The 17,339-nt window shown below is 44.1% G+C and overlaps 1 protein-coding gene across 4 annotated transcripts in view; it reads right to left on the reverse strand.

The window, feature by feature from the left end:
- Positions 1 to 16,261, reverse strand: part of tmem260 (transmembrane protein 260) — a 34,818-nt gene extending 18,557 nt beyond the window's left edge. For 3 of the 4 annotated variants that reach the window (XM_020053817.2, XM_020053816.2, XM_013137353.3), the window contains exons 1-4: positions 16,157 to 16,261; positions 15,639 to 15,746; positions 7,247 to 7,278; positions 5,246 to 5,409 (exon numbers count right to left, since the gene is read on the reverse strand). In XM_020053817.2, coding sequence (XP_019909376.1) covers positions 5,246 to 5,409; positions 7,247 to 7,278; positions 15,639 to 15,744 — 302 coding nt within the window. In that variant the 5' untranslated portion in view covers positions 15,745 to 15,746; positions 16,157 to 16,261. The other variant, XM_034297630.1, reaches the window with a different exon arrangement.
- Between the last annotated feature and the right edge of the window lie 1,078 nt (positions 16,262 to 17,339).

The raw sequence follows: 17,339 nt of genomic DNA on the forward strand, positions 1-17,339 counted from the left end.
AACATATTCACCCTCTCAGTGCATTAACATGGGCCAGAGGCTTGCCAGCTCCACACTGTAGCCCAACACCAAACGCCTGTCTGTCCTGTCTGGACCGGACTCAATAATGCCAGACAAAGCACCAGCAGCATCCATCTGTAGTGGATGTGTAGTGAATGAGGCAAGACAAAGGGCCAGACCAGGGGATGGACTGTCACACACCACCCCAAGGACCACACAATATCACAGCTGGGCCTCCACACATCAGCCCTCCACTGTTCTCTGGCTGAGAGAGGGGTGCTTTGGGAGAGACATGGCTGGAAAAGAATCACACATTCCTGAAGAGGCTGGGATGAAGTGGTGTCCTGGCCCGGCCAGGTCTAGTGTACAAGAGGGTTCCAGCTGGCCTTGGCACAGTAACAGTGACACTGCTGGACTTAGCTGCGGCCATGACAGGACAGTGGGCTGAACACAGAGGATGTTCATATAATATGACAGTGGGCTGAACACTGAGGATGTTCAGATAATATGACAGTGGGCTGAACACTGAGGATGTTAAGATAATATGACAGTGGGCTGAACACTGTGGGTGTTCAGATAATATGACAGTGGGCTGAACACTGAGGATGTTAAGATAATATGACAGTGGGCTGAACACTGAGGATGTTAAGATAATATGACAGTGGGCTGAACACTGAGGATGTTCAGATAATATGACAGTGGGCTGAACACTGAGGATGTTTAGATAATATGACAGTGGGCTGAACACTGAGGATGTTCAGATAATATGACAGTGGGCTGAACACTGTGGGTGTTCAGATAATATGACAGTGGGCTGAACCCTGAGGATGTTAAGATAATATGACAGTGGGCTGAACATTGAGAATGTTCAGATAATTTGACAGTTGGCTGAACACTGGATGTTCAGATAGTATGGCAGTGGGCTGAACACTGAGGATGTTTAGATAATTACAGTGAGCTGAACACTGAGGATGTTCAGATTATATGACAGTGGGCTGAACATAGAGGATGTGAAAATTATATAACGGTGGGCTGAACACAGAGGATGTTCAGATAGTAGCCAGGTCTAGTGTACAAGAGGGTTCCAGCTGGCATTGGCACAGTAACAGTGACACTGCTGGGCTTAGCTGCGGATGTTCACAGGACACCGGGCTGAACACTGAGGATGTTCACAGGACAGTGGCCTGAACACTGAGGATGTTCACAGGACAGTGTGCCTGAACACTGAGGATTTTTTTTGTTGGCAACAAGATAGATTTTCTTACTGTACATAGATTCTGATTATATGGCTGCTACATATAATTATGAACACATTAATACATTTATGAATGTATTCAGAATGCCTGGCCTTACAGCAGCTAGTACATTAAGCTTCCACAATATACACATACTGCTGTTAAAACTCTCCAATCAGGCTGGGGTACAGCAGAGGGAGGAGGACAGGGTAAATAAGGAAAGAAAGGCAGAGTGTGCCTCAGACAGCCCTTCCTCCAGGAGAACGCCCGCTCCAATGCTCCGAGTGCGTGCAAAATTAATCACCACAAACCAGCTCAAACAATGCAGCTACTGACATGACAATTTCTTCCAGAATGCCATCTTAATCTCCAGCCCAACACACAAAAATTACACAACACAGGGAGAGAGAAAAAAACAAATTACAGAAATCCTGTGTTTATGAGATTCACAGAAAGCCATTTTCATACTGCTGCTATTTCAACAACGTCATTAGGCAGCCACCACTGATATAGAAATGTTTCTCTATAGATTCCATTAACTAATTCTGGCTGAATTGTAATTGCCGAGTCTGATGGTCTCCTAGTCTGGTGCCTTATTAAGACAGCCTGTGGTGGGTAAGGGATGTAATATTGACGTCCGAGACAGACACAATCTCAGGCCCACCGGCAACAGGAATATTAAAGCTCTGTTATGCTGTCTATCCAGCCCCTCCACCCCATCCCACTGCCAGTAATGAGGAAATAACATCATCATTAAACATCTGTTTAACTGGGACTGGATGAGTCCTGGGGGAAGCGTTGCTTGTGCTGAGGACGTGGGGGGTGAGAGGAGCAGGGAGGCCTCGTCTGTGTGACAGCGGGATATCTCCCGGAGAGGGCAAACATCCGAACCTGGGAGCCGTCGCAACGGCCCGTACCCGACACCAATAAGGCGGCCCTCTCCAAGCTCTGGCTCGGCGACAGCTCTCCTTGGGCTGACGTAGAACCTGACCGCGGCCAGGGGGGTGGAGGATGGGGAAACAGGGGGATGCTCAGGACCATATGGTATAGGGCCTTGGAAGGACCTTAGGCCACAGTACCAGGCTGTAGGCAGGGTCTGGCCCTCCGCCCACCCTCCAGTCCATCGAGGTATCAGCTGGTCTGCACAGACCTGCTCTTGGCAGGTGAGTCTCGCAGGTGTGCCTTTGGGACGGGGGTGCTGGGGGGGGGGTGTTGTGTGAACGGAACGACCGAAACAATGTGTGCCGTGCTTGGTTGTTGGTGGCGACGTTGTTATAGCGTGGCGGTGGCAGTGTTTCTCAGTGTCTCAGGATTACCACTGGAATGGTGGGAGAGATTCCTGTCAGGTAGCACAGATTCACGGGAGCTTTAGTAGATAAACTGTGAAATGAGGAAGCACCAAATGCTGAGCTCTCTGGATTATCCTCTTTCACAGGGTCCACACCTTTTTTGTGGTGATTTTTTTATAGTCCTCCCGAGACTAACTGTATAGAGGGTTTTCTAAGACAGATAGGGCCACATACAGAAGCATCCCTGGCAAGCTTCAAGTGCAACCAATACTAATTATTATCATTACGGCCACCGTCAAAGGCTTGTCACGTCCTGGTGTGATAACATAATGAGACATGCAAGTTGGCCATCAAACCATATGATCAAGCCAAGTGCGCTGTAATTGACAAATCAAAGGGAGGCTGAGTGGTGCATTTTAAACTTACGCAACTTGCAGAGAGAAATGGCTTCCAAGCCTATCAATTTACATTCCCCCACATTAAACACAGCAATCTGTCCGACTAATTTAAATTGATACATCAAAGGCTTGCTATGTTGGGAATATTCCAGAGAAATTTCAAGGTCTTGCAATTTACTGTTTGGGAACTGCCTTCAAGTCTATAAATAAATGTAATGTAATAACATGTAATACGTTCAATGAAATAAGTCTGCAGACGACTGATACTAAGTCACTATGAATTTGAAACTGTGACTATTCCTCTAGTGCAACCACTTGCATACATCTCAAAATGCTGCTGTTTAAATAACAAAACATATGAGCAGATTGGAGAGCCAACCATGATAAATTCTAATCACATGTATAGGTCAGGTATTACTTCTGACAGGTGGTTTCCACCAGATAACATCTATAAGGTTAGCAGTGTGGTTAAGGTGAAGGTCATGTTTAAATGGATTTTGAAGAAAATATAAAGCAGGGACTGTTTAGCCATAATGACGACTTCCTGGCTGTGTCAACTACTGCTGAGTAGAGGGCCGGGTAGGTATGAAGGGCAGGCTACTCTGTCTTGGCATTTAGTCTGTGGGACAGATCTGGCCGGAGGGACCCCAACAGTGGTATGTTATGCCATCTCTGCCACCCTACTGGGCTTGGGCGAAGTATCCATGGATCCCAGCGCCAAACCTACAGGCAGTCCAAAGATCATTCTGAAAACAACCGTCCCCGTGTCCGATCCAGTACCAGAACCACACCAAGACTGTCATCCAGTACCAGAAGCACACCAAGACTGTCATCCAGTACCAGAACCACACCAAGACTGTCATCCAGTACCAGAACCACACAAAGACTGTCATCCAGTACCAGAACCACACAAAGACTGTCATCTTGTACCAGAACCACACCAAGACTGTCATCCAGTACCAGAACCACACAAAGACTGTCATCCAGTACCAGAACCACACCAGGACTGTCATCCAGTACCAGAACCACACCAAGACTGTCATCCAGTACCAGAATCCCACCATGACTCCCAGCTGAACTCCAGCCACAAGCCCAAGTCATGCCCTAGACTGATTATGACTAAAAACCTTTATGTCTATATTTCAAATTGAAAAGTATAGATTATACAGCCATACTTAAGAGCTTAAAGGGGGTGACTGGGTGCTCTGGCTAAAGTCCTCAGTGCCCATCAGCCCAGGAGGGGCTCCTCATAATGACTTTTCACTTAGTGTAACTATAATCCAAAATTGGATCTAAATCCTTAGAGATTACAAACAGGGCACTTTCCATACACTGTGGTCCAAATAGTGTATCTTCAGACAGCATGCAGATGCCGTCTCTAAACTCCCAGTATGGAAGTGGCTAGCCAGAGCTTAGTGAAATGGTGCGACAGATCGCTCATGAAATTCCAAAAGGCAGTTGCGTCCATATCAGAGCCAGAGACCCAGAGAAGGAGATCCACACAGCACCAAGCCACAGAGGGAGCAGCAAGACCACACTCAGTGAGTGGAAAGGATTATTAAGGAGCTTCCTCTCTTCCCCACAGCGCCGTAGAGCCAAACGCTGCAAGGTTATGAGTCACCTCTGAGGACAGGAAGGGCAGAGACGGAGCAGAGAGTGAGGCGGCAGTCAGTCAGTCAGTCTGGGATGAGGGCCAGTCCACATGGGGAGAGAACTTCCTCCCCAGCCCCTGTCCTGCTCCAGCAAGCCTGACCCAGTACCCTGACCCAGTCCATCCCACCTGCCACCCAGCCACCACCAGCCAAGCACACAGGAAATGGACCCAGACCACATGGGACCAGTGACTCTCTCTGCTCCGGCACTGTGCTCATACGTTTCCTGTGTCCCTAAACATGATGCTGGTGCTGTGTGTTCATTTATTGGAATGGTGAATGGAACTGTCTGAAATTATTCAACATAACACTACATGCATGGATATGCTCTGTGAATGTAAAGCGACACCATAAGGCAAGAAATCTTGACTGTAAGCGTCCACCAATTTGGCACTGTGTATACGCACGGAAACCACCAAAACCAACAAATGGGTGATGTATGGTGGGCCAGATAAAAGACAGGGACAACGACTCCTCCACAGGATTGTGGTCTAAAAAAGACCACAAAATATCCCAAAAAAATTATATTGAAACAGTTTTCTTTAAAACCCATTTTTGAGATTTTCCAGGTTACTGAATCAGTCCAATAACTTATATAATAAAAAAAAGCAGAATAATAGTAGGATTATAAGACCAGGCGCTGGTCTGGGCCCTGGTCATGTCTAGTTCACCTGCAGACAGTGAAGCAGAGGCCCCCGCTGGCCCCAGCCCCCAGCAGGCTGCTCAGCAGGTTGATACTGTGGGCAGGAGAAACGGACAGGGAGAGGGTCGGCATCAAGGTCAGAGACAGCCAAGCCAGGAGAGTGAAGACTGGGTATCCTGGAGGATGAGCCACCTACACACACACAGAAAGAGAGAGATGACATGTCAGTAACCAGGGGACGACTGACGACAGACAGACCAGGGTGGGATGACGACAAAGACAGGAGGGAGACAGCAAGATTAGGGCTAAAGAGCGAAAGAGCACAACTTTTTCAAACGAGTATCGTGGAAGAACACAGCAAGGGTGCCCCCTCCGAGCCTGGCTGACATGGCCTATGCGAATCACAACGCAGGGAGTCATATTCTAACCTCAATATTTGCTCTGAAAATTTGCAAGCGTTTTAATTGGTTCTTATTTATTCGCAATGCGCATGCACTACGCCGCAAGCTTCCTCATTAATATTTTATGCCAGAGATTTTGGAAGTAAACATGACAGTCTGGTTTTGTGGGCAGTCCTTTTGTAAAATATCGATTATGTTTCATTGGGAATATGGATATTCAACCAGCAGTGGGCATCCCCTTCATTATCAACACCTCTTGCCAACATGACCAAAGCAACCTCTGCAGAGGCTAAGTCAGAAGGACTTGGAGTCAGGATTCAGCCAGGCTGGCTAACCCACCCCTGCCTCGCCTCATCAAAAAGTTGAGTCCACTGCTTTACAGAAACCTTCCCATCTTCCTCCCCTCATCACTTCCCAAGGACAAGTCCATCCCTGGGGTCCAAGAGGCAGCACGTGATGACCGCCAGCCCAGCCTCCAAACCACCTCGGAGCAGCAGCTACTCCTGCCTGGGGGATCCCAGCAATCACTGCAATTAGCCGCTAAGTCTCCTCCAGGCCGATAAGGGCTCAGTCATTAGACGCCGACTCATTCCCTGGCACTGATAAGGCCGGGCCAGCCGGGGAGCAGGGGCAGCTCTTCAAATGGAGTCACCACAGAGAGGTGAGAGAGTGATTAACCACCAATCATCACAGACACTGCCGAGGATAACTGAACCCCCGGGCATGTCCACAACAAGCAGCCACAGCCAGGCCTGAGGAGAGACTGGAGGAGCTCTGAAAGCCAGGAAGGTAAAAGGACCGGTCAGATGAAAGAGAGGAAGACTGGGTGGAAAACATCTGAACAGAGAGGGAGACAGAGAGAAAGGGACAGACAAACGAGGGAGAGACAGAGAAGACGGGGGAAAATCTCCGTTTGATAAACAGATGGTTGGGTCAGACAGGCAGGCATCAGCCCGCCCAGGTGGACATGAGGTGGAGGTAGGAGACACGGGATGCGGGGGGCAGGTCCAGACAGACAGGCTCCCAGTTAAGAAGCTAAAGGACAGCGAAGGGACACCAAGGCCACAGGGAGCTGTAGTGCAAGAGCTCCAGAGCTCTGGGGACCAGATGGGGAGGGCCGGCGGCCCGGGGCCCAGGGAGGCCCCCTGAACCCTGGGGAGGCCTGACAGGCAGACAGGCAGGCCACACGGACTGCGGCACTAACGGCGGGATTACTGGCATAGTGACACTGACACAGCCTCCCTAAAAGGATCACAGCGGCGTAATAAACTTTATTAAATAATAAAACTTATTATAACTGTTAACCCGATTTAGTTCATTCTTCGCGGCTTACACACACACACACACACACAAAAAGAGGGGTGGATATAATAAGCCTTATACCGTACATAAGGCAAAGCCTACAAAAGCCATCGCCTTACCATTGACTTTAATTGGATTTGAAAAACGGGTTGCAAATTATAGCATTCTCTACTTCTAACTTAGTAAAATAAGTGTATAAAAAAAGAAGGAAAAAACCTGTGGACTGAAAGTAAATTAATCTGCTTTCTGTCCATGCTTAATTAAACTTCCTTAATGCTTCTAACAGTTAATGAGTGAATTGATTAAACAATACGGTTAATGCTTACCCCCAGCTCACAAGCAGCGGTGATCAGCTCTCCTGTGAAAGAGAATAGGGTAGGAAATTAATGTAAACCCAATAATTATTATTAAGAGACAAGTCTGCTCCAAAGTTTTCCCAAATCAAATACTTGCACTGGGGTTTTGCATTAATTTGCCTGGATCAAAACCTGCAAATCTTCCCAGTGTGACATTTCCTAAGCGGCACGCTCATTCTCTTCATCTCTCACTTCTCCCCTGACTCTACCACCTCCCCCTCTCTGACACACACACACACACACACACACAAACAGCAACTCTTCTGCCATATCCGCCACACACACTTACACACAAACACACCATAACACCTCCTCCCCAGTGGTCCGCCACACAAGCACACACGTAGGCTGATCCGAGTCTCACTCCCAGACCCAACCTCGGCACGCTCCAGGTCCCTTCCCTCCCGTCTTTCTTCTTTTCATCCCCTTTCGCTAGCTCTCTTCTCAGTTCCCCAACTCCCAGCCTCTCCTCTGGTCCAGAGAGGACACTCAAACAGAAACACAGGCAGTGTTGACAACAAAGAGAGCATGATGAACTGAGCTTGAGGACACAGGAGCGGGTTGCAAGCTTTCTGACTGTCTACCTCTGTGTGGGGTTCAGTATAAACTGCATACAAACCCCTGAATGCTATTTAAGGATTCCTCAGATCCGTTTGGGCACAAACCCATTTGTGCCAGAATACACCCAAAAGCGTTTCCAATTATACAGATTTTTCACCCAGTGGTTACATCTCCCACTCATGAAAATTGAAATTTTGTTCAGATTAAATTAAATTGATAAATGCGTTAGTCCCACACAGCACCCTCTGCTGGCACATCAGAGGTTAACAAGAAGTTGTTGTCTGTGCCACAGTTCAAAGTGTGACATTCTTTTAACACATTAAAAAGATTCAGAAATTAAAATACATTTTGAAAAATTGCACAAGGTTTTGCTTCATATATTGTGGAAAAGGTCTTTGATTGTTTTTCTAGTTTTCGAATTAGCAATAATGTGAGGTTGTAGTCGCTACATTCACATACTATAACTCAAGCTCTGTGCTATAACCACTCATTAAAAACAAAAAAGGCAGCCATATTGTCAGACTTGATAGATGTTTCAGTTGGGAAATAAAGTATATTTAAACATATTTAACTCATGTTAAGCATGCATAGTATAGAACTGCAAAACTATAGAACTGCAAAACTTGGGACCGATCAGAATGCTGAGCCACCACGCATCAGAACTAGGTTTCTGATTCAATACCAAAGTTACAGAACATTGCAGAATAATTTCAAAGGCTTCGTCACCATCTCATTTCTCCTCATTTAACCTCTGCATACATATTAGAGTTTCTGGGCTTGAAGCCCCTTTTACTCTTATCAGTTTAATAGGCCATGAAACCAGAACTCTCTTCAACTGCACAGCTTAAATTCTTCCATTGGTCCAATTCACATGGAACTGTACCTGTCATCATTTCTCATCACTGTCTCAGCCTCCATCAATTTCTCCATTTCATACAAAACTACATATTCCATCAAGGACGCTTCTACACACCGACATGAAATTGTAACTAAGAAAGGGCCAGAACATCAGAGGCAGAGAGCAGCACCAGTGCTAAGGTCCCATTACTAAAATGGGAAAATATATGAGTCGACGGGGAGGCAGCGCGGATGCCAATAGTCTTTGTGATAGCAGAGTATGGGCACCCACACCAGCCTACCCATAATCCCTGTCATTTCCACACTCCACATTCCTAGACAACAGCGTTCCCGCGGGGCTGCGCTCGAGCCTCTCCCGGGTGCATCACACCTAAAGAGATTAGAACATGAAGACGGAGACCTGGAGAATTGGGAAGGGTGTTCAGCTGGCACTATCGGAGCGGGTGTACCATTTCTAAACACTGTGGAGAAGGGGCTGGACTTTTTTTCAAAGGCCCCAGCCCAGCAGCAGCACAAGCAGCCGAGCTACTCCGGATGTTTCTTCTGCTCCTCATATCGGGTCCAGGCTTTTCCAATGGTTCCATCTTGCAAAACGCAGTTGCAATGTATTTCCCTTTTGCAAATATATGCCAGGGCTTCACACCAATATGATCTGTCTAAGCACAGTCAGTAGCCTACTTGCATGGCATTACATTAAATGTAATTACATTAAACATGTATTTCATGTTTATAATATTAAAACAATTTGAATTAGTATTTGATATTTTTAGCAGAAGCGTAGAGTGCAGCCTGCAATTATCGTGACAAGATCATATACACTCAACAGCATGGGATTGGTTGTTGTTCAAGCAAACATTAGAATAGGGAAGATGTGCGACCTAAATGACTTTGACTGTGGTGGGACTATAGGGGTGGTGGGCCAGAGATGATGGCTCCAGCATCTCAGAAATAGGTGACCTCTTCGTTTTTTCACATACTACAGTCTCTAGAGTTTACAGGGAATGGTGCGATAAACAAAACATTCCCAGTAAACAACAGTCCTGGTCAAAAATCCCTCGTTAACGATAATAAAATGGCCAGACTCATTAAGGCTGACAGAAAAGGCCACAAATACTGAAATCCCCACTCTATACAACAGCGGTGTGAAAAAGAGCACATTTAAAAGCACAATGCGTTGAAACTTAAAGTAGATGGGATACAGCAGCAAATGACCTCGCTGGGTTCCATTCCTGTCAGCTAAGAACCAGAAGATGAGAATCAGCCTCAACAAACTGGATTTCTGCTGCAACATGCAGATGGCAGAATTTAGCATAAACCAAATGAATCCATCCTGCATTGTGCCAGATCTCAATTCAATGCAACAACTTTTGGGATGAGGTGGAAAGGGACGTTAGCAGAAGAAATAGGTTGCCGTAAGATCTTAAGTGACCGTGTGATGCGATCGAGATAGCATGGACCAAAATCACTAAGGAATGTTTCGAGTGCTTTATTGAATCCATGCTGTGAAGAAATCCGGCTGTTCTGGAGGCAAAAGGGGTCCTGCTTACCAGATAGTAGATAGCTGTGCCTAATAAAGTGGCCATTGAGTGTATATCCTAGCAACACTAAACAAAAAACTGTTCAATGCAAATATAATAAGGCATTAACTATCTCGGTAAGTACTGTACATACAGTGTACATTTTAACATAATATAGATCTATTTACCAAGAGAAACTGCATTTCCGTAAAAAAAAACTCAATAAGAACAAGATCCAAATGTTTCTCTCTGTAAGAAACTTGTTTTTGACTAACAGTTTACCAAGCTTAAGAACAATGCAAATGTTGGAGGAACGGAAAGTTGACACTAAAGCCTGACAAAAAAATATTGTGGCAGATGTGAATAAAAGAGTCCCAGTCCCCCATCCATCCATGATCATCTATGCGTCAGTAATCCTGACTCTGCAGTAATCCCCAGTCTCAGACTGCAGGCAGGCAGAGACACCTCCATCTGCTGAACACATTACTGAACAACGTGAAGCCTCGCTCCTAGTTTATTCATTCTAATAATTACACTGAAATATGAACTTTATGACTAAAGAAATAAGCACAGCAAACCTTGACTTTATGCCAAAATAATCTCCTCTGATACTGACTTGTTTTTTTAAGGAAGACACAGACACAAGGGGAAGAAATCAAATATTCCCAGCTCAAATAGCAGACATTTCTTTCACTCAGTAAACAGTGTGTTTATAATGGTTAAAGATACGATCTGGAAGTTAGCAAAAGAGAAACCAAAGAAATAGCTGTCAAATTTACAAAATTACTAAAAGGTAAAACATTTTAAAGTAGAACTGTATATATTGACTGTATGTTTGTAACATTCAGCACCGTAGACAGCAAGACAGAAACCAACGAGGGCACATTCAGCACTGTGGTGACTGAACAGCGCCACGCCCCGGCAGCGTGTATAATAAGACTCAAGGAACTGGGTTGGACCCACTAGGAAAGTGTGCATTGAATATGATAGGAAACTTCCTGGATCTGAGAAACATTGGCAGCTATATGAGTGGTGAACATACTGAATGCAAAGTGTAGGACTCTTTGTGAAGGCCGTTGAGTTTCTCTTCCTTTTGGGTGAAAGTATCTGATGATAATGTAACCCAAAAACTGGTATTCATGAGAAGAGAAACATTCGGGGGGTGTTCTTTTCTGACCTAATCCATGTGGATGAGGAGTTAAGTGGGGGGAGCCCTACATATATGTACAGTGGATATAAAAAGTCTACACACCCTGTTAAAATGCCAGGGTTTTGTGATGTAAAAGAATGAGACAAAGATAAATCAGGTCAGAACTTTTTCCACCTTTAATGTGACCTATAACGTGATCTATAATCTTTGAAGAAAAAATTAATAAACACAAAATCCCCTAAAATCTTTTTAAGAAGGGGGACCGGAGGGTGCGTTCCAACTATAGGGGGATCACACTTCTCAGCCTCCCCGGGAAAGTCTATGCCAGGGTTCTGGAGAGAATACGGCCGATAGTAGAACCTCGGATTCAGGAGGAACAGTGTGGTTTTCGTCCGGGCCGTGACACACTGGACCAGCTCTATACCCTCTACGGGGTGTTGGAGGGTTCATGGGAGTTTGCCCAATCAATCCACATGTGTTTTGTGGATTTGGAGAAGGCAATCAACTGTGTCCCTCGCGGCATCCTGTGGAGAGTGCTTCGGGAATATGGAGTCCTGGGTCCTTTGCTAAGGGCTGTCAGGTCCCTGTACGACCGAAGCAGGTCACTGGGACGGTTTGCAGCCGAGTGTGAAGCAGTGGGGATGAGAATCAGTACCTCCAAATCCGAGGCCATGGTCCTCAATCGGAAAAGGGTGGCTTGCCCACTTCAGGTTGGTGGAGAGTGCCTGCCTCAAGTGGAGGAGTTTAAGTATCTAGGGGTCTTGTTCACGAGTGAGGGATGGATGGAACTGGAGATTGACAGACGGATCGGTGCAGCTTCTGCAGTAATGCGGTCGATGTATCGGTCTGTCGTGGTGAAGAAAGAGCTGAGCCACAAGGCGAAGCTCTCGATTTACCGGTCAATCTACGTTCCTACTCTCACCTATGGTCATGAGCTTTGGGTCGGAGTCTATTAGCATGGCACATCTTGACGTGGCAATATTTGCCCACTCTTCTTTGCAAAAGCGCTCCAAATCTGTCAGATTGTGAGGACATCTCCTGTGCACAGCCCTCTTCAGATCACCCCACAGATGTTCAATTGGATTCAGGTCTGGGCTCTGGCTGGGCCATTCCAAAACATTCATGTGGTCTTCTGGTTAAGCCATGCTTTTGTGGATTTGGATGTGTGCTTTGGGTCGTTGTCGTTCTGAAAGGTGAACTTCCTCTTCATGTTCAGCTTTCTAACGGACGCCTGAAGGTTTTGTGCCAAAATTGCCTGGTATTTGGAACTGTTCATAATTCCCTTCACCCTGACTAAGGCCCCGGTTGCAGCTGAAGAAAAAAAGCCCCAAAGCATGATGCTGCCACCACCATGCTAAATTGTGGATATGGTGTTCTTTGGGTGATATGCAGTGTTGTTTGGCGCCAAACATACCTTTTGGAATTATGGTCAAAAAGTTCAACCTTGGTTTCATCAGACTATAACACATTTTCCCACCTGCTTTTGGGGGACTTGATGTTTGTTTTTGCAAACTTCAGCCGGGCTTGGATGTTTTTCTTTGTAAGAAAAGGCTTCCGTCTTGCCACCCTACCCCATAGCCCATTCATATGAACAATACGGGAGATTGTTGTCACATGCAGCACACAGCCAGTACTTGCCAGAAATTCCTGCAGTTCATTTAATGTTGCTGTAGGCCTCTTGGAAGCCTCCCTTTCTTCTCGTCTTTTCATAAACTTTGGCGGGAAATCCAGTTCTTGGTAATGTCTCTGTTGGGCCATATTTTCTCCACTTGATGATGACTGTCTTCACTGTGTTCCATGATATGTCTAATCCTTTTGAAATTCTTTTGTACCCTTCTCCTGACTGATATCTTTCAACAATGAGATCCCTCTGATGCTTTGGAAGCTCTCTGCGGACCATGGTTTTTGCTCTGAGATGCAACTAAGAAAATATCAGGAAAATCCTACTAGAACAGCTGAACTTTATTTGTGATTAATCAGAGTCACTTTAAATGATGGCAGGTGTGTAATGACTTCTCTTTAACATGAGTTTGAATGTGATTGGTTAATTCTGAACAAGTGTGCACACCCCAAGTTATATGAGGGTGTGCACACTTATGCAACCATGTTACTGTAAGGTTTTTCTTTTTTCCACCTCGAAGATTTTAGTTTGTTTTTCAATTGAATTGTTCATGATTTACATGAGCCCTACATATATGTAGGGCTCCCGCCACTTAACTCCTCATCCACATGTACTGGATTAGTTCAGAAAAGAACACCCCCCAAATGTTTTTTTCTTCTCATGAATACCAGTTTTTGGGTTAAATTATGCAACCATATTATTGTAAGGTTTTTCTTTTTTTTCACCCTCAAAGATTTCAGTTTGTTTATCAATTGAATTGTTCACATTATAGGTCACATTAAAAGTGAAAAAAGTTCTGACATTATTTATCTTTGTCTCATTCTTTTACATCACAAAACCCTGGCATTTTAACAGGGTGTGTAGACTTTTTATATCCACTGTATATGCGGTGCCTTGGGGAAGTATTGGAGACTCATCAATTTCTCATCATCAATTTCTCCACATTTTGTTGTATTATGGACTTCATTCTTAATTGATTCCTGATATTTCAGACCGATCGTGCTTTACACTGCATTCAGTGGTACTTGCAAACGGTAAAATGGACACACAATTAGTGCAAAACCACAGCAAGGAAAATGTTTAATTCCTGACATTAACTTTTGGTTAGACACACAAATTGCCTCTTCTTGGTAAGTAATCTGTCAAGTTACAACACTGCTTTTAAGGTTATTGAGTTCCTGGTGTTGTTGTACTTATGTGCAACTTGAGAAACACACAGTATACTCATCGTAGTCAGAGCCAACCAATGATTCCCGAAAAATAAAAGGGCCAGTTGAGCGAGCAACTTCAGTGTGCATGCTCTTCAGTAAGGGATTGGCAGAAAGAGCATGTAGTAACAATGTGTGCAGTAACAAAGTGGATGGTTGAAAGATAAATTTCCAGCACAAGACACTTTCACCCCAAAATTTCCTGAAGCCAGCATTTCTGGGTTTTTTTCTACTATTTTGTTCATTCGCGTGGTGGTTATCAATGATAGTTTAAGATCAAACTGCAAATTCTAGCATCAAGGTCAAATTACTACAAGGATCCAGTCAGATTCTAGTCAGCTGGAGTGGCGGTAGACGAAATCACGAAAGTGCAGTTATCTCCGTTACCACAGTAACATCCCTTCAGGCACAGCTGAACATTTCCGAGCCCTGATATTTTGACTTAGGTGAGGTCACAAGACATTTTGTAAAATTGGCCAACAATAACAAACTCGTTCATTTTCTGTTTTATGGTGTAAAAGGATTGGCTGCCAAAATGAGTGGCTAATATATTTTAAGACTGAAAACTGTCAGAGCACTTGATCTTCAGAAACACAGCTCATTTAAACCAATAACACCTTAACAAATTAGCCCCTATCCAAAGACCAACAACAGCATTTGTTAAAGCAATTCTGGTAGTTAAATATCTTACCTACCTTATTGACTACATTTATTTCCAGGCATTCATAACTGTACAATTACAGAAAGGATTCCCTTGTGTATTTGTCATATAACTTTTCCAATTATTATGAGACTTATTTTGTAGTATTTTGTTATTAAAATGTACAGAAAGATAACTTTTGTATGACTGAATTTACATTTGTTGAAATAAGAAGCATCTTCAGAAGCAATATTTTTTATTTAATTTATCTCAGGGTACACATGTACAGAAAGGAATGAAACATTGGTATCGCCCAATCAGTGGCCAAATGCCTCCATAGTTTTCAAGTTTATTGGGTAATGTGTGTAGATTGAGGGCAAAAAAATATTATCACTCATAAATTAAGTCCATAACACAACAAAATGTGAAGAGATTTTTTTTTTTAACAGAGAAACTTTTGACCAGTGGGTACTCCCCACAAACATATTCAGTGCAGACATTATTCAAAATGAGATGTCGATGTAATAACAGTTTGGAGATTTTTATAAAATGCTTATACACATTTTCAAATGGCATTGTAGTTAGTTGCAAGTGATGACTGAAAAATTTAATAGATTTCTCTGCAACTATAACGAATATATATAACACACTCGTGCCACTTTGCTTTCATAACTCGGTTTTCAAACAACCAGGTTTAGAATCTGTCATAATAAGATCACGGAAAGATGATACATCATCGCCAGTCACTAATAAACCATGCATGATTGGCTGACAGACTGTAACTAGTAAACAAGACCATGGCTTTACCAGAGTCTCCGCCGGGGAGAGCCTTCTGCGTGCACTGCAGATAAATAGCCGCGACAATTGCGACCGTGGCTCCCGTCAGCACCCAGCTTCTCTGCTCCACCACCATGGCTAGAAACCAAACACAAAATATTAGGTTGTTAGCTTAGTAGGTACCATGCCTAATTAGCAGGAAACCTAAGTTAGCAGCTGGCTATCCCTAAAACCACGAGTAGCTAGCTAGTTAGCAAACTGTTGGCGTCAGTACGAACACCGCCATGCCTATTTGCAAACACAAAGGTTTTGCCGACGTACCTAGTAAGCGAGCTATATTAGCTATCCTACCTCTTTAAAACACAACATAGCGGAGTGATAGCCATCTGTGGAACAGCAGCTAACTCCGCTTTTTAAATATCTGTAGCAATAACTAACGGTATGTATTGATAGTTCCCCATATTCATACTAGATCTAACAACTGCGCGCCAAATATAATGCTTATTTAGCATTTCTGAATGAATGTCTTAATTTAACAACAATTATACCTAGCTTCCAAAAATTAATTGCATGCTTCACAACTGGTTATTCCGCGAAAGTTCAAACGACAATATAGTCGCACCGCTGATTTCACTTCCTGGTCTGTCCCATCATGAATACAACTATCCCGGTTTAAAGGCCCAGTGTAGTCAAAAAATTTACAGTTTTCCATACTACTGGATTAAAACGGCACTGTCAAACATGATGATAATAGTTGTTTTGTGTTAGAGCTGTTTGAAAAGATTTTATTGGAATTTCAGCCAGTTCAGGTGGGATGAAATATTTGCTCTACTTTGTGGTGTTACAACATAGATCACATTATAACAGACTGATGACTGTTCATCTGGAAGAGGAGGTTGGCTCTTGTCCAGAACAGGCAATTAACCATACTTGGTACTTAGACCAAATGTTTCTTCAGTGAGAAAATCAACAGAATGTCAGCACAGTCTATGCTTCCACTGTCCAGACAGTGGGCTTCCTCTCCCTGTGGAGAGTGGAAATGATGCCCTAATGCTCCAGGTTTATACCTCCAGTTGGCTATCTGGCTCCCATATCAAGTAATGTAATAGATATACTAATGATTTAACGTTGTGAATACAAAGACGACTCTAACTATGGTTGGCATTCAATGTTGATGGTGCAACAGGCGTATTACTTAATACAAAGGCAGTTTTGAAAGATTGAGATTTCGGAAGAAAAATGTGTCAGGATTAGCCTAGGTCATATCCAGGTGTTATTTTGGACAAAGACTGTGCTACACAGTCATCTTGCATGGATTTACATCCGAAATAAGCTGTTCCTTAAATTTTCAAGTTAATGTCAACGTCTTCCATATCTATGATCATTAATGGGCTCCATAAAATGTTAAGATTCAAACACTCTCGGCTCCAAATGGGGCGTGTCCAAAATAAGTAATCTCATCATCTATAGTTCCTTGTGTCTTTGTGCTAGCTATCCACTCCATCTTGTGAATCAGCCAATACAAGCCATTCATTTATTTGCATCACCAGAATGTGGTCCTGTGCTGTATTTTGCTGGGGTAGAGTGCCGGAAGGGACAAAAGTCCCATATATGGAGCTTTAAACTAATTTGCCCCAAGTCGTCATTGTCAGTGGTGGTTGTCTGGTCACATAAACCATTGCCATAACCAGATGGTTGGAGCTACAAACTCATACATAACTTTGTTCGAAT

The sequence above is a fragment of the Esox lucius genome, chromosome 15 (genome assembly GCF_011004845.1).
Source record: "Esox lucius isolate fEsoLuc1 chromosome 15, fEsoLuc1.pri, whole genome shotgun sequence".
Classification (NCBI taxonomy): domain Eukaryota; kingdom Metazoa; phylum Chordata; class Actinopteri; order Esociformes; family Esocidae; genus Esox; species Esox lucius.